A 21,820-nucleotide genomic window follows, 5' to 3' on the forward strand; every position below is an offset into this window, starting at 1 on the left:
GATTGGATCGTGACAAGGACCCAAAGGTAAAGGCCGCACAACAATTGTCTCGCTACATATCCTATTGCTACATATTCAGGTTTGGACCGACTTTCGTGGTTAGGCCCCAAAAGTAAATGCCAAGCAATAACTGTCTCGCTACATGTCCTGGGAACAATGGCTCGAGGTATGTGTTAAAGTAGTTGGCAGAAATGTTTGTCCCACATCGATGGGAAATGAATAGTTGGGGGGGGGGGGGTTTCCCCCTATAAAAGAAGGCTTAATGTTTAGGATTTAAATACACCTCTCATTTGCCTTCTCATCTGTTTAAGGCATTTGTATCTTCTCTCTTTAGTATTATTTCACTTGTATTTTTGGAGTGAAATAAAATATTGGTTGTGTCCGAGGAGTAGGCAAAATTAGCCGAACCTCGTAAATTCTGGTGTTCCCTTTATTGTTGCTTTATTGTCTTATTTATTATTTGGTGGCTGTCATAATTTTTGGTATAGTAGTTGTGACTTATTCACACTATATACATTTGGCTTCCGCAACAATTGGTATCAGAGTCAAGGTACTGTCTAAGTATGCTCTGTGGTTGCAGCATAGTCTGATCTTCCACATCAGAAAAGATTTATCTTGGTAACTGAGTCAAGGTTCTGTCTGAGTATGCTCTGTGGTTGCAGCTTAGTCTGATCTTCCACACCAAAAAGGAAATAATCTTGATTTGTGTCGTCAGCTATTAAATAATATTTGTGTTAAAGATGGGAGACAATAAACAAGAAGAATCTACATCAAGTGTCAACAATACGTCATCATTGGCATCTTCTCTTATGACAAGAATTGTGTCAAATGCGAAATTTGCGGTAGAAATATTTGACGGGTCCGGACATTTTGGGATGTGGTAAGGCGAGGTTCTAGATGTCCTTTTTCAACAAGGGCTAGATCTGGCCCATTGAAGAAAAGAAACCAGATGTTATTGGAGAAGAAGATTGGAGAATTATCAACCGTGTTGCTTGCGGTACCATTCGATCCTACCTTGCTAGAGAGCAGAAATATCCATACACAAAGGAAACTTCTGCAAGTAAATTATGGAAAGCACTGGAGGATAAATTTTTGAAGAAAAATAGTCAAAATAAATTGTATATGAAGAAGAGACTGTTTCACTTCACCTATGTTCTTGGTACCACGATGAATGAACATATCACCAGTTTCAATAAGTTGGTCACAGATTTGCAAAATATGGATACAACTTATGATGATGGTGACTTGGCCTTAATGTTGTTGGCATCACTTCCTGATGAGTACGAGCACCTTGAAACTACTCTACTCCATGGAAATGACGAAATTTCTCTTAGAGAAGTTTGTTCGGCTTTGTACAGCTATGAACAAAGAAAGCGAGAAAAACAGAAGGGCGGAGAAGGAGAAGCACTATTTGTGAGGGGTCGTCCTCAAAGTCAAATGAGGACAAAGAAGGGAAGATCCAAGTCAAGATCCAGACCCAGCAAAGATGAATGTGCCTTTTGTCGAGAAAAGGGGCACTAGAAGAAAGACTGTCCGAAGTTGAAGAATAAGGCCAAACATAACAATGGAAAGGCCATTATGGATTCAAATGTAGCTGATTGTGATGATTCAGACTTCTCATTAGTTACAACAGAGTCATTAACATCATCAGACATATGGTTGATGGACTCGGCTTGTAGCTATCATATGTGTCCCAACAGGGACTGGTTTGTGGTATTTCAAGAAGGAGAATATGGAGTCATCCACACAGCGGATAATAACCCTCTTACCTCATATGACATTGGTTCAATACGATTAAGGAACCATGATGGAATGATCAGAACATTAACAGATGTTCGATATGTACCAGACTTGAAGAAGAATCTCATCTCTGTGGGAGCCCTAGAATCAAAAGGGTTCAAAATCATTGCAGAAAATGGAGTGATGAGAGTATGCTCTGGTGCACTAGTGGTAATGAAGGCTAATCGGAAGAATAATAATATGTACCGCTATCGTGGCAGTACAGTTATTGGGACAGCGACAGTGACATCCAATGACGACAAAGAGGCAGAAGCAACCAAGCTATGGCACATGCGCTTGGGACATGCTGGAGGAAAATCCTTGAAAACTCTATCAGATCAAGGATTGTTAAAAGGAGTAAAGGCTTGCAACTTGGAGTTTTGTGAGCATTGTGTCAAAGGGAAACAGACAAGGGTTGAATTTGGTACAGCGATCCATAATACTAAAGGCATTTTGGATTATGTACACTCTGATGTTTGGGGTCCTTCCAAAACACCTTCATTGGGTGGGAAGCACTATTTTGTAACCTTTGTTGATAATTTTTCTCGAAGAGTGTGGGTGTATACAATGAAAAACAAAGATGAAGTGCTGGGAATTTTTCTCAAATGGAAGACAATGGTGGAGAATCAAACAGGCAAGAGGATCAAGTGTATTCGCACAGACAATAGAGGTGAATACAAAAATGATCATTTCAATAAGGTCTGTCAAAATGATGGCATCGTCCGACACTTCACTGTCAGACATACACCACAACAGAATGGAGTGGTTGAACGTATGAACCGGACCTTGCTGGAGAAGGTACGGTGTATGTTGTCCAATGCTGGCTTGGGCAAAGAATTTTGGGCTGAGGCAGTTACATATGCATGCCACCTCATTAATCGCTTACCATCTGCTGCTATTGATGGCAAGACACCATTTGAAAAATGGTATGGAAAGCCTGCTGTAGATTATGACTCTTTGCACGTGTTTGGCTCAACTGCATATTATCATGTGATGGAGTCAAAATTGGATCCAAGGGCAAAGAAGGCTATTTTTATGGGAATTACTTCTGGAGTCAAAGGATATCGCTTATGGTGTCCTATGACAAAGAAAGTAATATTCAGCATGGATGTTACCTTTGATGAATCTGCTATGGTAAATAAGGTAACAGAAGATACCAAACAAAATAAAGGTGCTTCTAAGCAGGTGGAGTTTGAGGGAAAATTTATTTTTCCTACACAAGAAGCAGAGGAGGAAACAAATGAAGATTACCCTCTGGAAGGAGAGCCAGTAGAGGAGATTCCAACTCAGGAACCTCAACAACAACTTGAATCAATAGCAACCAGCCGGCCAAAAAGAACAATAACGAAACCTGTTCGTCTCATAGAGACGGTTGCTTGTGCAACCTCAATTGTAGCTGATGATGTTCCTACCACTTATAAAGACGCAGGCCAAAGTTCAGAAGAAGATAAGTGGAGGATTGCCATGAATGATGAAATACAGTTCCTTCATCAGAATCATACATGGAGATTGGCCAATCTCCCGAAGGGAAAGAAAGCAATTGGGTGCAAATGAGTATTTGCAAAGAAGGAAGGATTTCCTAACCAAGTAGATGTTCGCTACAAAGCAAGATTGGTGGCCAAAGGATATGTTCAAAAGGAGGGAATTGATTACAATGAAGTATTTTCTCCAGTTGTAAAACATTCCTCCATTAGAATTATGTTGGCTTTGGTAGCACAATTGGATTTGGAACTAGTTCAGATGGATGTAAAACTGCGTTTTTACATGGAAACTTGGAGGAGGAAATCTACATGACTCAGCCAGAAGGATTCAAAGTTGCTGGAAAAGAAAATATGGTGTGCAAACTTGAAAAATCATTGTACGGATTGAAACAATCTTCTAGACAATGGTACAAGCGATTTGACGAGTTTATGTTGCGGTAAGGGTACAAGAGAAGCAAATACGATCATTGTGTGTATTTGCGCAAGCTTAAAGATGGTTCCTTTGTATATCTTCTCCTATATGTTGATGATATGTTGATAGCTTCCAAGAATTCGGAAGAAATTGATAAGTTGAAGATTCAACTGAAGAAGGAGTTCGAGATGAAGGATTTGGGTGAGGCAAAGAAAATTCTTGGCATGGAGATAATTAGAGATAGACGTTCAAAGAAACTCTGTTTATCTCAAAAGGAATATTTTAAGAGAGTACTTCAACGTTTTGGCATAGATGACAAGACTAAGCCAGTTAGTACTCCACTTGCATCCCATTTTAAGCTAAGTACTATTATGTCGCCAATGGATGAAGTTGAACGAGAGTATATGTCAAAGGTACCATACGCAAATGCTGTTGGTAGCTTGATGTATGCAATGGTTTGCACAAGTCCTGACATTTCACAAGTTGTTGGAGTTATTAGCAGATATATGCACAATCCAGGGAAGGAGCATTGGCAAGTTGTGAAGTGGATTCTATGGTATATTCATAATACTGTAGATGTCGGGTTAGTTTTTGAGCAGGAAGACAATCAGTCTGTAGTTGGATATTGTGACTCAGATTTTGCGGGTGATCTGGACAAACGAAGATCAACTACTGGTTATGTGTTTACTTTTGCAAAGGCACCAGTTAGTTGGAAGTCTACTTTGCAGTCAACAGTTGCTTTGTCTACAACAGAGACAGAGTACATGGCTATTACAGAGGCTGTGAAAGAGGCAATTTGGCTTCAAGGATTGCTAAAGGAGCTTGGTGTTGAACAAAAAGGTATCACAATTTTTGTGATAGTCAAAGTGTTATTCAATTAGCGAAGAACCAAGTTTATCATGCAAGGACGAAGCACATTGATGTTCGGTATCATTTCGTACGAGAAATCATAGAAGAAGGTGGAGTCACGGTGAAGAAAATTCATACTACGGAGAATCCTGCTTATATGCTGACAAAGGTGGTGACTGCGGTCAAGTTTCAACATTGTTTGGATTTGATCAACATTGTTGAAAACTGAAGATTGAAGATGAAGACACAATCAAAATTTGTTATTGAGAGAAAATTGAAGATGTGGAATTTTGCCAAGGTGGAGATTTGTTAAAGTAGTTGGCAGAAATGTTTGTCCCACATCGGTGGGAAATGAATAGTTGGGGGGTTTTCCCCTATAAAAGAAGGCTTAATGTTTAGGATTTAAATACACCTCTCATTTGCCTTCTCATCTGTTTAAGGCATTTGTATCTTCTCTCTTTAGTATTATTTCACTTGTATTTTTGGAGTGAAATAAAATATTGGTTGTGTCCGAGGAGTAGGCAAAATTAGCCGAACCTCGTAAATTCTGGTGTTCCTTTTATTGTTGCTTTATTGTCTTATTTATTATTTGGTGGCTGTCATAATTTTTGGTATAGTAGTTGTGACTTATTCACACTATATACATTTGGCTTCCGCAACAGTTGTCAGCGCAGATGCTGTCCTTTTGTTCATACACTTTCTTTGTGTACTCTGTTTGGATTGATGCAACTGAGACTCTTTTTTCAATGCTCAATCACTAAAGATAGTTGTCACTCTCAAATAGTAGAACCCTATCTGTTTCTCCCGTTTCACTTGCATCCTTCCACCACAAATATTGAAAGAAGAATCTCAGACTGATCTACCATTATAGCATTTGTCTAAGATCTATTTTAAATGAGATGCTTCAAAGTTTATTATTTGTTGGTATCGTTACATGATAATTAAATTTATATTTTGCTCGCATGGAGTAGAGGTTTTTTCTATGTTGCTCAGACTCTTCGAAAGTGTGGCAGAATACTTGTCGGATCCTCCAATAGTAATGCAGTTTTGAAGGATCCGATACGGGTGCGGCTACATTTTGGAGAGTCCGCGCAACACAGGGTTTTTTTTCATGTCAACAACTTTATCATAACTAATTAGACTTCTAATTAAGGGGACATATGGAACTCATGTATATTATATATACCAATATATTATTCATCTCAATGAGTTAGAAAGTGGAGGGAGAATGTTTCAATGAATGGGTCATTTGCTTCAGAATTTTGCATTACTCTTCACTAATGAGCTAAATTAAAAGCCTGGTATTTCGATCCTTTCTTGATATTATTTCTCCATTGCTTTCGATATTATATTTTCACTCAGTGAAATGATCTCCTTCCGCCGCCTGATGTCGTCCTCCCTTTGCCTTGCTTTCTTTTCTTTCTCCTCAACAAGAAAATCAACAGCGCTTTCTACTACTTGATTGTTCATGCGCAGGGCTCTCTTGGCATCCCGTTCCTTGTAGCCCATACTCAAAAGTAAGGACAAAGCTTCATCTGGAATTTGAAGCTGTTTTTTAAATAAATAAAAAAAGACAAAAAATGGATTAACTGTTTATCATTACTGAGAAAATAAGTATGACGAATTAACCAAGAGAGAGACAACAGGAGCTGGTATTCCAAAAGAAGAGAAGCAATAGATGTGTGAAGAACCATTCGGCCTGCCTCAACCTTAAAAGCTAATAGCTCACGAGGCGGATTTCCCTAGACCTATAAGGAGACCACAACTCATTTTCTCAACCAAATGTGGGACTTAACAAGATGTGTATGTAAGCCGTATAAACCAATAAGTCGGCAACACGAGCAAAGCGCTAATTAAGCCAACAAAACCAAAGCACATGAACACATGTACGCATGCAAGAAGACCAGAGAGAAATGGAAGCAAAAGCAGACACTGGAGAAGAATATATTATCTCCTATCAGTACAAAGAGCAATAGACAACCGTCATCAGCTTTACCAAAGGAAAAAAAAAGACAGGCTAACCTGCAAAAACTTGGCTTGAGCAGATGTCAAGGACTTTCTAGATTTTTCAATCTGACCGCTATGATATGCCACTACTCCTTCTAGCAGCTCCAACCTCAAATGTCTATATAAAGTAGATATAGAAGCAAATAATTTTAAAATAATGTTGCAAGGAACTGTTTCCAGCATTGTACACAAGCAGTATCAATCTGTGTTTAAGGGATTACTCACAGAGCAATCTCCGGGTATCGTCCTTTTTGAAGCAGTCTGAGACGACTAGCTTCCTTCCCATGAGAACGCTCAAGCCCTTCTCTAGCTTTTGCAAGGTGGACTCCAGCAACTGAGAGCCAGCTGATATCTCGTAGCATAAGGTAGCACCACACCATGTCTATTTGCAGAATGGGCACATTGTCAACCATCTGAAAAGCCAAAGAGGAAGGACGGAATCATCAGATGACAGCTATAAAGCAAATTTAAGCATATCAGTGAATAAAGAGATACGCCACAAAATGTTTTCACATATCATTAGAAAAACAACTTGTATGAGTTGCCTGTAACTTATCCGCCTAAACATACATTTATATCTGCTGAAACGCTGAGCACTATTCACAAGATAATCTACCCATTCAAGGACTGACAACAAAGACACAGATCAAATGAATGGAGGAGAAGAGTAAGTAAGGAAGTTCTGTGACTTTATTGCAGTAAAAAACTATATCATCTTCTTTTATTCATTTTCTATAGTTTTTCATAATATATCACTCAAAAGTCTGAGGTCACTTTTTCACATCAATTCTTGGAGGAATTTAAATTGCGAGTCATACCTCCCCAGTTAATTAATCACTGAATAACAAACATTCAGAGCTCTCATCTTAATAACAATATTGCGCAAAATAACAGCACTCAATTTGAAAGGAAAGGAATAATATATTTTGGAAGAAAGAAATGTAACATACCTCGATGAGTTTCTGGTTGCAGAGAGAGAAGGCTTCCTGCAAAAGAGAAACCACTTCCATATGAGCATTCAACCAGATATTTAAATAATACTGTAGTTCAAAAAATTTCTAAATCAGGAAAGTTCAATATGGTCTTCACAACAAGCAGAACACAATCTCTCACGACACTGACAACTGGATACTAGAAACAGCACAAGCAAGGAGCTACAGTGGAAAATTGATGCCATAACCACAAGTCAAACAAAAATATAGGTCACAAGTTCCCTATGTTGCATGGACTATCCAAAATGCTGCCCCACCCCTGTCGCATCCTCCAAATATGCTACTTTTGGAGGATCCGACACATAGCCGGCAACATTTTCCGATAATATTTCAAGCGAACAATGTCCTCTTTTTGTGGGATATTCAATATATGAAACAAGTTAGAGAGTTAAATTGTCCTTTCTTGATGGTATACGCAATTATAAATACGTATATGCCTTTATAACTATCAAAATTATATATTTACACTTGTTATTGTTGTATCCCAAGATCTACATCTAACACAAATCATAAACAATATATTGAAGAGTCAATAACAATTCAACCATCAACTGATTATGTTATATTAAAGTTTGTTCCCAAATGCAAATTTTGCGGAGCCAAAAAATTTGAATACGAACCACCCGCATTCTGTTGTTGCAAAGGCACTGTTAAGCTGATTTCACATCAAGTACCACAAGAATTAAGAAATCTGTAACTAGGAAATACTGAAGAATCAAAGCATTTTTGAACCTACATAAGAACATACAATAACATATTTGCGTTCACATCCCTGGGAGTAAGCTATGACAAAGAGCTGGCAAAAAGGAATAAAGGTATTTATACATTTCGAGTTCAGGGACAAATGTATCATTTCATAAATGACTTGATACCAAGTAATGAAAAAGGAAAAAATCTACAATTATATTTTTATGATAATGAAAATGAAGTGAGCAATCGAATGGCATGTTCCAATAAATTGACAAAAAGTTGGGTCTGTTTTCGCACACATATTTTCGGACAATTGTAATTTTTCAAGTTGATGCCAAATTTCAGAACATAATAAGCTTTCACGAACAAAATCTTTCTTTTGTCCACCACGAACAATGGGAAGAGTTTGTCTAAAGTCGACACTGAATACAACAACTTTTCCGCTGAATAGCATAGTTGTTCCCATTAAATCTCTAAGAAGCAAATCTAGTGCTTCAATCATTTCTTTTTTCGCCATTGAAATTTCGTCCCATACTATTAGTTTTGCATCTCGAATCAATGATGCCAGTGAACTTTGTTTACTAATATTGCAACTAAAATTTCCATCAACATCAATAGATATTTTAAATCGGGAATGAGCAGTTCGGCCTCCAGGAAGAATTGAAGCAGCAACACCTAAACTCGCAGTCTCTAATGCTATAAATCCTCTATGCCTCACTGTAGCTAATAAGGCACGATATAAAAAGCTTTTTCCAGTTCCGCCTGGACCATCAATGAAGAATGCTTCGGATTTATTTGAAAATATTGTATCAATGATTATATTGTAAGCTCTTCTTTGTGCAATGTTTAGCTTATATGGCAATAGTAAATCTTGTAATTAACGATAATATTACTTTCAAAATGTACATCTTTAGCTTCTTTGGTTGTTGCAGATGGTTGAATTTTTGCCTTGAGTTAGTTCAAATTCGTTGATATCACGACCCATTGAATGAAGAATATCATTAATATGATTTAGTACTTTGTGACGAATTTCTCTTGTATGCATGTTTGGGTATTTTTTGAAATTTTCAGACATCGGGCTTTCAAATTTTTCCCACAACTCTCTTGGATTAGCGGGATTGTAATAAACTAATAGTACAGCAAATAAGTGTCTTAAACTGTGTGGCATTTGGTAACTTACTGCTTCTGACATGCATTCTATTAAATTATTATCGCAAAGTAGTAATCCTCTTTTTTCGGCAGCTTCTCTAAACGTGTGACAAGTTATTCCGTTTACAGTTCGCAAATCTTTATATGATTTTGGCCCCCTTTACGTTCATTAAGAGCAATCCAAGATAGTATCTTTCTCCTTCGGTTGGATGACATATCACAACTCTACCAATAGCATATCCTTGTTGGCGACGCGACCACATTTTGTATGTTATGGACCATACAAAATATTCTGGAAATTCCCAATATAATAAATTCAAAATCATAGCATTTTCGTTTTCGCTATTCATTCTAAAAAATTCAGTTAACATTGTTTTTTTAATCATAGGATTATTTACAATTCTACTAATATTGTCTGTATTTTTGAAGGAAACAATTTGTTGTCCATCAAGATGGAGTTGAAGATGGTATACATTTGGAATCATTTCACTGATAGGAAAAGCAAATATGCGCCACGCAGCCTCAGGTGGTGACACTCACCTAGCAGATTGATATTCTTTTATTTCATCTACTTCTATATTCGTATCATTAGGATGTATACGAAATGCATTTTATCATGTCCTTTGCAAATATACTTGTAAATGTACTTAACAACTTTAATATCAGAGCAAATCTCCACATTTATATGACAATTAAATTTACTAAGTAAGTATGGATTGCAAGAAATAACCCATGAATTATCAAAAAGTTGTCCTCTAATTTCCACAAATTTTCCTGTATTTCGTCTTCTATAAATAGGGTATGAATTTTTTCCTTTAGTTGTTTGTTCAGCAAATTCTTTTGGAAACTTAAATTTACAATTGCCGCTTTTTTTCTTCATATAGGGGCTAGTTGGATTTAATTAACCGCAAGGACCATGTAGCATATGTTGTGTAACAAGCTTAAATAAATCAGAGTTTCTTTTAGGATCCGGTAATTCAGCACAAACAAATTTATCATATGCCTCAGGAGTCAGTAGTTTGTATTTTTCATCGAGTATAATAAGAAAATGAGCATGCGGAAGTCCCCGTTTCTGGAATTCTAATGTGTACATAAATGCTGCAACTTTACCAAATATTTATCTTTTTAGTATATCCTTTTTAAGTTCTTCTAGTTTTGCTCGAAATATTCAGCTAATTAAGTCGGGTCTATTTTGGGCCTCATCTGTCGACAACAAGTATTTTTGAATTTCAGGCCAAGAAGGATTGCATGTCATAGTTAGAAATATATCAGGTATTCCAAAACACTGCACTAATGCAATAGCGTTCATATATCGACAACGCATATTTCTTGGTCCTCCTGTGAAGCTAAGTGGAAGTATTTTATTCTTACCTACCTGTGAGCCTTCTCTCTCACCGCGACGTAAAAGATTTAAAAGTCCCGCTAACACGTCCAGCCTGAATAAATTTTGATTGAAAAAAGCAATTCAATCATTTAGCATCAACTTTATACCTGACATATTACACCTTTGACAGAATCTAATGAAACGTGTTCTCTAATCTCAAAAATTGAACGGTCACCGTATCAGTTCTTCCGCCCAAATCAATGTGTAACAAACACGTATCACCTTAGGTGTGTTTTTGAGCTTAGCCCTAATCACCAAAAGACTGATTCATGCTCTCCTCCTTCGTTCTACTTCGTCGTTCTCTCTGTGATGTTGCTTCAAAATTGAAGGGCCACCGTTCATGCTCTTCAATCTTTTTGTTTATTTAAGAGTCGGGCTTCAACTCTCAAAGCTTTTGGTTGCAACCAAGCGGTCTAATTTTTAAGTCTCAAAGTTTAGGTTTTAAGGCTTAATTAAAGCTTCTACTTACTACCAGGTCGTGCGACAAAGAAGGAGAAAGATTGCACTTCACTTGATTTGAATGAGACAACTTCGGTTGCTGCTAAGTCATGCTAATTGCTACAAAGGAATCATCATAGTCTTTGCTAATTCATTTGAGGTAACTCAATTAAAGAACCCCCCCCCCCCCACCACCACCACCACCACCACCACCACCCCCGCCTCAATAGGGAAGAAGATGATAGTTGTGGCCTTATGGGTAGTAATTTCGTAATTTGAGGGTTTGTGCCAATTGAAATTGTTAATAGTAATATTGAATGTTCCCAATTTCAAATGAAGTTTATAGAATAAACTATGCTCAACATCCTTGCGTTTTACTATATTGTGTTCGATAATTGAACTTTTTGTGTCCATATCAAATAGAATAGTATTATTTAGTGATAGTCAGATTATTTTTTATTATTTTTTACCATTTTGGCTTACTTTTTTTTCCTTTTCCTTTTCCGTTTTAGTTGTCTTTTTTCTTTTACTTTTTTTTCGTTTCTTCTCTAATTCCGGCGGATATTCATTCACCGGAGGCTTTGTCCATTTTCTTCCATTTTTCTTTTCACACACAAATTAAACTCTCAAAAAAATCCATTCATGAGCCAAAGAAAAATACACTCAGATTTGGGGGAAAATTCATCATCGGAAAACCTTCTCACGCCGGAAAAAAATAATGTATTGAAATTTTAACTGGAAAAAATTTTCTCAGCTTATATTTGTTTTTATTTCTTTTGCTCTTCCTCCCACTCATAAATTACACTTTCAAGAAAAAAAAATATATATATATACAAAGCAAAATACACTCAGAAAATTCATCATCAGAAAACCTTCCCACGCCGGAAAAAAATGATGTATTGAAATTTTAACTGGAAAAAGTTTTCTCAGCTTATATTCGTTTTTATTTCTTTTGCTCTTCCTCCCACTCATAAATTACACTTTCAAGAAAAATTTATATATATATATATATAAAACAAAACACACTTAGATCGGGATAAAAATCTGTCGGGATAAAAATCTATCGCTGAAAAAAATATTTCGCTGAAAAAAATGGTGTCACTTGAAATTCCGACGACCAGCATTTTATGCCGCCGGTGACCAAAACAAAAAGAAAGAGAATAATAAGAAATAAGAAAAAAGGATAAGAATAAAAAAAGTACTAAATATACATGTGGCCGCGCGTGTAGTTCACCACTTGCCAAGAGTTTGGTTGTCTAGTGTAGCTCACCACTTGCCAAGAGTTTGGTTGTCTAGTTTTAGGGTGCAAATAATTCCATTTAAAATAAGTTTAGGGAGGTAATAGGATTCCCGCAAAGAAAAAGTGTGTAGTTGAAAATCCGGGTACAGATCAGGGGGTACTTATGCATTTTCCCAAAGACAAAATAACTAACTTTCCTTGCACTGCCTCATTGTTTCTTGTTTCTCTTTTTTTTTTTAAATATATATTTTGTGAATTACGCCTTCTTATTTAGTTTCATCAAGTCTATGTGAATCTGAAATGTATGTACTCTTTGTCGATTTGTCCTGTACATGAGTAGGTATTTCTATTTTATTTTCTTAATACACGATGTTGTTTTATGCAATTCAATAAATTCTGGACTGTGTGGCTACTTTCTTGAATTTTTGGGAGTTCGCAAGATCAAATTTATGCAAAAATGATTGTTAACGATTCCGAAAATGTAGTTCGGACACTATACAGTTTTGAGTAGAGAAGGAGATTGTATGACCTCGGAGAAAACATTTAACGATGATGCAAATTGAATGCTAATGATTAGAAGAAAGAATAGCTATCCTTAAAAATTTAAAAAAATGCAGCAACATTAGAACTCTCTGTGGTAGCTTCTCAAATGGATTGGCGATTTCACATTGAGGACCATATTTATGAATTATCCAATGGGTGGAGTTTGATCCAATAAGGGGATTTAATTTCAGTGCCCAAAAAGAGGGGACACAGTATATCCTCCTAATGCAAGCAATCATGGTATTGGCTCCGATCTATTTTGGTTCTATACTGTACTTCTACCCAATTAACTTGTTTAAATGTGTGAAGCCTTTATTCTAATCATAGAATCCTTGACCTTATAAAAGGATTCTTGACTTTGAAACATAACTTAATCTTGATTGTTCATGACGATCTTAAAAAGTGAAAAACGGAATTGGGAGCATATCTTCCAACTCGCAAGTTGCATACTTTCATTGGACCTTTGTTCCTTCTTTTTATTTTTAGATTATGGTGCATTAGTTAGGTTTGTACTGACCTTTTAAAGTATTAAGAAAAGCCATATAAAATTAGTTATCAATTTAAAGAATTTTTTCTGGTGATCTTCCAAAATGTTTACCTGTTCTTTATATATTTATGAATATGAATATTCCCATTTCTAACGATTGTAAATTACAATTGAAGATCCAGCGAAACATAAACTCGCATTTCCATAATTGAGGGAGCGAATGTATGATATCACTGTTTTGGCATTGCCATTAGTAAGGATACTTACTAACAACATGAGAAAATTGATAATTTACTTTAATGCTTCGATGGTCAGATATTGCTAAAGAGCGACATATTCCCATTATATATTCCAAACACATTCCCATTTTCATTCCGATTAGTGCAAAATATAATCCAGAAAAAGATAAATATAAATACAAACATAAATATAAATATTATTTGAGAGTATTTGATAAGTCAATCCACAAGATATATTTAAAACCATAAAACTGTAAGAAGGAACCTTTTAGTATTTCTAATAAATTTATAAAGGTAGGCAGAATCTTCTTCAAACTCAAATTTGTAAACAAGAACAGAATTTGTTCACTCAAATGGAATAAAAAGGATAGAAAGGCTAGCTAAATGACCCTAAAAGTTTTTCACTCAAGGAAGAATGAGCTCACTCACTAGTAAGATTAGACAAACAGCATCCCCAAGACCAACACAGCAGATCTAATCCCAGGAATTACAATTATTTATATATTAATACATGTAAGTGCTCTACTACCTAACAAAGATGGCATCACAATTCTCTGTTGAGGTTGGACGATTTTGGAGCAGATTGAAGTTGAGAACAGAACTTTTAGAGAAAAATAAGAAGGTTTAGGAGACGAAAGTGGTAGGATAATGGATTTGGAATTACAGTACATCTAAAAGACTTTTAAGTACAAAATTTATACAACTAGATAACAGCGAAAAGACAAGGCAACAAAGAGAACATCGAACCCATACCAAACACACATCCAGACTAAAAACTCTTCAAGACTGAAGCAGGATATTCCAAAATTCCAATTAGACATGACAACCAAATGCTAGGAAACATGGCAAACCTTACATTCTATGTAAATCCTGGAAAAGATACCACTCCCTGAAGCACTGGTAGTGGCGCATAACTTGAAGAACCTTGCCAGTGTGCACCAAGAAGCTCTGCACAAGGGATAGGACATCTCACCAGGAGTTGTAGAAGAAGGACCGGGAGGATAAACAGTAGAACCACGTGAAGAGACCATCATGTTAGAAGGTTCGGGAGCAAAGAAAGGCAAACTGTCAGCTGCGTCGAGCCTTATCATGACCATAACACACTTAGAACATCCAGAGAAGCAATTGCACATCTAGAATGTAAGGACAAAAAATCCATTTGTTAGATGTCTCCTCTGAATTAAGCTTAGCTATTCTTTTGTCCATGTCCATTAAAAAGACTCACAAGTATGAAAGGTCACTGCAAGCTCTCCCCCCAACACACACACACACACAAAAATTTTGGCTGTATTTAAGTGTTCATCTTTGCAAGTAAAGCAACATCTAACCAAAATAACATTTTTAAAGAAAAGGAACAAGCGGAACTAAAATGAAGGTTGAGGATCACAAAAATTCACCATCAGCTTAGAACCCATTGCCTACATTTGGGTAACTGTTTCAGTTAAATTGACTAGTAGAACAGGTATGTGTCACAATCACGGGGAGGATGTGCACCATCTGTTACTACATTTCGGGCTACCAACAGAGTTTTGGTCCTTAGTATATTCCCCATTTAGTATGACGGGTACCAGAGGCGGATGTAGTGAACAACTAACGGGTTCGATTGAACTCATAACTTTCGACGCGGTGTAAAAATTTATATGTAAAAATTCATTAAAATTACAAAAATAGTGGATATGATGAACCCATAACTTTAAAAATATAATAGGTTCAATGCTAAAAACCTTAAAAGTTGAACCCATAGAATTTAAATCCTGGATCCGCCTCTCATAGGTACCACCTATTATAGTGGTGGAAGTGATGGTGAGATGAGGGCAAGAAAGATGGACGTCAAAAAGAAAGAGATATGGAATACAGCTCCTTATTGCATATTTTGGATGATTTGGAGAAAAAAAAGATTAGAGCTTTTGAAGGAATTGAATTTCACTATGGAGAATTAGAAGTTGTCCTTTGTATGTATTTTGGTGTAAAAAGAATACAATGTTTTGTATAAATTGCTAATTGGATCTTTTGGAGGGCTTAATTTCTATCCTTTTGTATCTTTTGTAAAGTTGACACCGTCTTGATATCAATAGAAAGACTTTTTTGCATAGTAACAAAAACAAATTTTGACAAACAAAGAGGTAATGAGGTCAAACCGGGCGAAGTGGATAGCCCAAGACATTTAGGGTAACTCTTCCAGCAATTCTAGCCTTGTCTCTAGGATGGTGAAACTTGCATGTGGCTCCAAACTTGCAAGTTCCAATCTTCAAGTAGTACTGGAAAATAGTTCAATAATTCAAATTGTGAGCGAAATAGGTTAGAGGGGATTAAAGGAAAGAACGGAAAGTCATAAGAAACAAATTATCACACGAAATAGGAACATCAACAACTATAAAAATAGACACCCAATTTAAGACAAGCAGATTCAATTAATTTAATAATTCGTGCATCTCGATAAAACTACAGATACTAAGATTTTCATATTTAAAGATAGTGAAGCAGATAAGAAGTGAAAAAAAAAACTTAGAAAGTGAAAAAAGGTCAAATAACACAGTCAGATATATGAATCTTCTAACAGTGGGTTTAGCTGTGATTCTCAACATATCCCAGAAGGTGAAAACCTTCAAAGTCTGAGCAAGCATCACATAGTACGGCCAGATTTTCAATAAAGAAACCAACAGGTGTGAGTATTTTACAATAATTGAGCCAAAGACATAAAAACAACAGCTCATATCTAATGGGAAAAAAAAATTAATGAAAGAACTTAAATTTTTGAAAATTAAAGGACGATGTAATCAAATCTCGCATCACATGCCTCAACCAGTGTATTACAAAAGAAATAAGCGATTTCAAAGATGCTAGGTAATTTCCAGAGATATTAACTTATTTTATAAGGACTTTCCAGAGATATTAATTAAACCACAAATTTGCCAACTATCCCGACTAGAATCAAGATTCAATTATCAGCTTCCACAAGAACAATGGGAAGAAGCAAATAAGGCAGTAGATCAAACCATAATGGAATAGGCACCCTAAAAGTTAAATGGGGACAACAATTAGCATCAAATCATACATGTTTATTTAAGTACTCTCATCCATAATATAGATATGTTTATTGAAGTACTTCCATTCATAAGTTCAATCTTTTGAATGATGAGCCACAAGGGTCAATATTGTTAAGGGCAGCCCGATGCACTAAGCTCCCGCTATGCGCGGGATCCGGGGAAGGGCCGGACCACAAAGGTCTATTGTATGCAGTCTTACCCTGCATTTCTGCAAGAGATTGTGCCTATTAATTGCTTTTTGCACTTTCCTCTATGACAAGCAGATATAAGACATATCGACCTGGCAACAATACCTGGCATTCTAGTTGTCCTATTCTTTCTGGATACTCTCCGTTGATACTTGCTGCATGTTCTAAATTATTGTCTTCTTTTAATCGAAAAGTTCTATTCGTAAATTTACAAGATTATGTGTCATTTGTTAAGTTAATCTTCTCCCTATCTCTTTCAATTAATCTTCTCCTTTCCCTAATAATTCTAAACCAATTTTTTTAAAGAACATTCTATATGTTCCTTCTCTTTATCCGGTTTGTGTTGCTCAGCTAGTGGTCCAACCCTTGGACTCTCCAATTCTTTCGAAGAAAATTGAATGTTGAGAAAAATGGTCCAACAGAAAAGTTCAAGCTGCCTCCTTTTGGTACCCACACAAACAGCCTTCCCCTGAAAAAAATCAAAGAGAAAGAAGAGAAGGTTAAGATAGAAACAGTGGATATTCAGAATGGATACAATTTACTTACATTTATAACATTTAGTTCTTTTACTTCTATACATAATTCGAACCGAAACTAGTAAATTTAACTGCACTGGTTACTAATCGCCTAGGATCTGTACATGAGGAAAAGTTGCTGATGAGGGCAGAAACAACAAATGCTTGGTGGTGGTATTGATGGCTTGCGATTGACTAAACCACAAAGAAAGCAAAGTGCAGTTATTCTTCCCAACATTTCAATGATCTGTCCACTTATTCCTCCATTACTGCATATTATTTGGTTAACCTTCCTGTCTCCATGTATTAATTGGACATGCACTTGAAATTTATTCCTTTTTTTCTCTTTCACTTCTCTTCATTTCTACTACCTTTGCTACGCAGCTAACCATAAACACAGGAATGAAGGTTGTGACAGCTCAAGAATATTAAGCTTAAATGCAAAACTAATAGTATAACCTTACCAGTTAACTAAAAATCTATTGCACTTCAAGCACAGTAGATAGAAAAAACTGGTCAAATTAGCCAGCGAAAATTGGTAATGGACAAAATCTAATAGGGACGAGGACTACATAGTTTTAGTCTTAGCATACCCGTAGATCAAACTACTTCAAACTAATTTTTTAAGGAAGTTGCAAAAAACATTTGTTAGACTGTGCTAAGTAGTCATTTGCTATTTCCTTTCTCCAGGCATTTCTCTATGCTTCCGTACCAATTCCACTGGAAACATAGGCCAGCAACACGTAATATTCCAGCAGCTATCACTTCGACAAATGCCATTAGGAATGATCTTTGAGGAGATAGACCAGCAGTTGCTATGGAAAGCAAGAATCCCTCAAAGTTACAGGGGACAGTAAAATTTCCTGATTTAATGCCATTCAAAGCTATCTTGGCAACTTCGTCAGCTTTCATGGCACCAGAAGAAGATGCTATTATACTAGTCACCCGTGGCCTTCTTTTGTTCTCTGCAATAACAATGAGACTTTCATAATTGTTGTTCAAACAGGTGAAATACTGAAAAATAGATGGTAAAAGAGTATAACCAAATTTATGCAGACTTAAGCTGATTATCAGTCAGGTAAGCTTAAGCCCCTATCAAGTACATTAAACAATGTGTGCATGCCTCAGAAGCAAGGGCACTAGGAGTATCTAAGATTTTATTTCAAATGCTTGGAATGAGATGGGTGCAACACCGACAGTGATGATGATGTATCCCAAGGTGCAATATTAGTGCTTGCATTATCTCCATGCGCACTCTTCACATTTTTTCTTCTTCTCTCTTCTTTCGGATTGGTAAATAGTAAACTATTACATAAAATAAAGAGAGCACCAAGGAGGTTCACACAAAAAAATGCAGCAACAGTTTACAATGGTTAAATGAGGTAAGACTGAAATATGCAAATAAGAAAAGTATAACAATCTAAAAGTCATAATAATGGAACTCCTGAGCTCGCATAAGCATGTCAACACCTTGACCACATTCTTCTTACCAAAAAGAAGCAGATGCAATACACATTAAGCTTCAAAATGTTCTAGAGCTGTACTATCCAAATAGATCAAACGACACTCCAATGAAGCATTTAACATCCTGTCAGGTTCTAGGAATCCTCATGCCCTTTCAAGAAGATAAAAGGCAGAAACAGATTTTGCATAGCCAATGGAATCATGATAAAATGTACTCCATTTAATATGTGCGACAGAGACTAAAGAAAAGGATATATAACTAACATATCAATTTAGATTCAGAGGTAGATCTAGCATTTAGAATTAGTGGTTTCGGAGTGGATATGGTCATATTACATTTTAAAATTTTTACATAGAAAAACATGAAGCAAGCAGAAAGAAATGGCTTTGGTTGACCCACCCCCAACCCAACTGAAGGGCTAGATCTGCCTCAGTTTAGAAACAGCGCTAGAATAACACAGTTCTTTTTTATTATCTTTTTTTGATAAGGTAAAGTTAGACTTGTTTACTTTGTTGAAAGAAATCCCAATGCAAAGGTTTATAGATGTAACTCTATTAAAGAACCACTAACCTACAATCCTTCCGGCATGATGATTTGTTCATAAGAAATAAGATAAAACCAATTTTTAATATTTAAACATGTAGCGTATCATTTTAGTTCGTGCAATGTGACATGCGGCAATAACAACCAGAAGAAACAGAGTGGGATCCATTCTCATGTCAAACCTTCAGCAAATCCAGGAGTTTCAGTGTCCGAGGGAAATATTAGTGATACGTGAATATTTTCACCAATAACCTCCTGCTGCAATGCTTCTGCCAGTCCTTTGAGGCCAAACTTACTGGTTGAATAAGCTGTATAACCATATATGCCAACCTAAGACAAAATAAAATACCAAACGAAAACCAAATAAGCTAGGAAGAGAAAGAAAACCAAATAAGCTAGGAAGAGACAGAAACATGGTTAAAGTTCATTAGTACAATTGTATGGGGAAAGAAATTCTGTTGATTCTATCATATTTTAGCATCACAGACCAAGCTCCACTCTTTCAGGTTATAAACTACTATTTGAAGAAATGTTGCCGGCTAAAGACACAAGTTCTCCCTTAATTATGCCATACTGCTACCCCATACGGAGTTTTTACTTTTTTAGGTGCAAAGAAACCCTCTTTTCCATATATCACCTCCACCACTGCTTTCCAGGGAGCTTTTATCCCATCGTTTAACCTCCATAGCCATTTGCATAGCAAGCTTTGATTGTGAGCTCTAAGATTTCTAACTCCCAGACCCCCTTCTTTCTTATGTTTTGTCACAATGCTCCACTTTACTAAATGATATTTTCTCCTTTTTGTATCACCTTCCCACAAAAATTTCTTCCTAATTTTATCAATTTTCTTCTCCACACTAGCTGGTATAGGAGTTAGAGACATTAGATAGGTTGATATTCCATCAAGAACACTGTTTACTAATGTCAATCTGCCCCCAAGTGATAAGTATTGTTGCTTCCAAGGAGCCAATTATTTTTCACACTTGTCAATTACACCATTCCACACTGATTTGTCCTTGAATTTTGCACCTAAAGGCAATCCCAAATAGGTAGTAGGAAACTTTTCAACCTTGCAACCCATGATATCAGCTAACATATTAATATCACTGTCAGCATTCAAAGAAAACATTGAACTCTTGGCCAGGTTTATTTTTAATCCTGTCACTGCTTCAAATGCCAGCAGAACCACCCTCAAGTGCAACACTTGATTTCTATCAGCCTCACACATCAACAAGGTATCATCAGCATAAAGACTATGAGAAATTTCTATACTATTTCTTGAATGACCCTTCATTTTAAAGCCTTTTATCCATCCACTTCTCACAGCAGTTTTAATCATCTGACTCAACACCTCCATTACTAGAAGAAACAAGTAGGGAGACAGAGGGTCTCCTTGCCTTAAACCTCTTCGAGAACTAAAATAACCTACTGGACTACCATTGATTAGTATTGAGAACTTTGTAGTGGAGACACAAAATTTTATCCATTGAATCCACTTACCCCAAAATGCATCTTTTACAGCAACTTCAGCAGACAAGGCCAATTGACATGATCATAGGCCTTTTCTAAGTCCAATTTGAACACCACACCAGGCAATTTTCTTTTCCAGTAGTAGTCTATACATTCATTTGCCAACAGTGATGCATCTGCAATTTGTCTACCTTTCAAAAAGGCATTCTGATTCTCAGAGACCAACTTGTTAATCACCAACTTCATTCTCTCAGTAAGGACTTTAGCTATCAACTTGTATATACTCCCAAGCAAACTAATAGGTCTGAATTCCTTGATGTTTGCAGCCCCTTTCTTCTTTGGCATCAAAGCAATGAAGGTTGAGTTAAAACTTCTGACAAATTCTCCTTCTCTGTGAAACACCTCAAATGTCTTCAGAACATCTTCTTTCACAATATGCCAGCATCTTTTGAAGAAACACATATTAAAGCCGTCTGGATCAGGAGCCTTATCCCCTTCTACCATTTTAACTACTCTTGTTACCTCTATTTCATCAAAAGGTCTCTCCAACCACTCTTTCTCTTGGTCACTGATGCTAGCAAGTTCTGAACAATTCCATGAAGGTCTCCAGCTCTCTTTTTCTGAAAAAAGATCTTTATAGAACTCAAGTATGTTGTTTCTAATCAAATTTTTGTCATCTGTGAAGTCCCCATCTATTTCTAGCTTATCAATCCAATTACATCTCCTATTTGAATTTGCTATTTTGTGAAAAAAATTGGTGTTCTTATCCCCTTGCTTAATCCATAAAAATCTGGATTTTTGCCTCCAATGTATCTCTTCTACCTTAGCTATGTGATGCAACTCATTTATTAATGCATTTTTAGCAGGTTCTTCTTCCTATGTGTTACTATCATGATTATCAT

General features: G+C 36.3%; 2 protein-coding genes across 8 annotated transcripts in view; both read right to left on the reverse strand.

Annotated features, from left to right (window-relative positions):
* Positions 1 to 5,829: 5,829 nt before the first annotated feature.
* LOC142181532 (uncharacterized) lies at positions 5,830 to 7,553 on the reverse strand. The gene is made up of 4 exons (XM_075254448.1): positions 7,479 to 7,553; positions 6,754 to 6,941; positions 6,544 to 6,646; positions 5,830 to 6,069 (listed from the first exon to the last, which is right to left on the reverse strand). Exons 1-4 carry the CDS (start codon positions 7,536 to 7,538, stop codon positions 5,845 to 5,847), a joined length of 576 nt encoding a protein of 191 aa, XP_075110549.1. The 5' UTR covers positions 7,539 to 7,553; the 3' UTR covers positions 5,830 to 5,844.
* Positions 7,554 to 14,331: 6,778 nt separating this feature from the next.
* The window catches only part of LOC107785912 (3-dehydrosphinganine reductase TSC10A), a 31,274-nt gene continuing 23,785 nt past the window's right edge, over positions 14,332 to 21,820 (reverse strand). For 2 of the 7 annotated variants that reach the window (XM_075256298.1, XM_075256301.1), the window contains exons 2-5: positions 19,631 to 19,778; positions 18,034 to 18,405; positions 15,829 to 17,394; positions 14,332 to 14,823 (exon numbers count right to left, since the gene is read on the reverse strand). In XM_075256298.1, coding sequence (XP_075112399.1) covers positions 18,107 to 18,405; positions 19,631 to 19,778 — 447 coding nt within the window. In that variant the 3' untranslated portion in view covers positions 14,332 to 14,823; positions 15,829 to 17,394; positions 18,034 to 18,106. Of the gene's footprint in view, positions 14,824 to 15,828; positions 17,395 to 18,033; positions 18,406 to 19,630; positions 19,779 to 20,948; positions 21,087 to 21,820 lie in introns of those variants that run through there. The other 5 variants (XM_075256296.1, XM_075256299.1, XM_075256297.1 and 2 more) reach the window with 4 other exon arrangements.

This window comes from Nicotiana tabacum, chromosome 6 (genome assembly GCF_000715075.1).
Source record: "Nicotiana tabacum cultivar K326 chromosome 6, ASM71507v2, whole genome shotgun sequence".
NCBI classification, from domain to species: Eukaryota; Viridiplantae; Streptophyta; class Magnoliopsida; order Solanales; family Solanaceae; genus Nicotiana; species Nicotiana tabacum.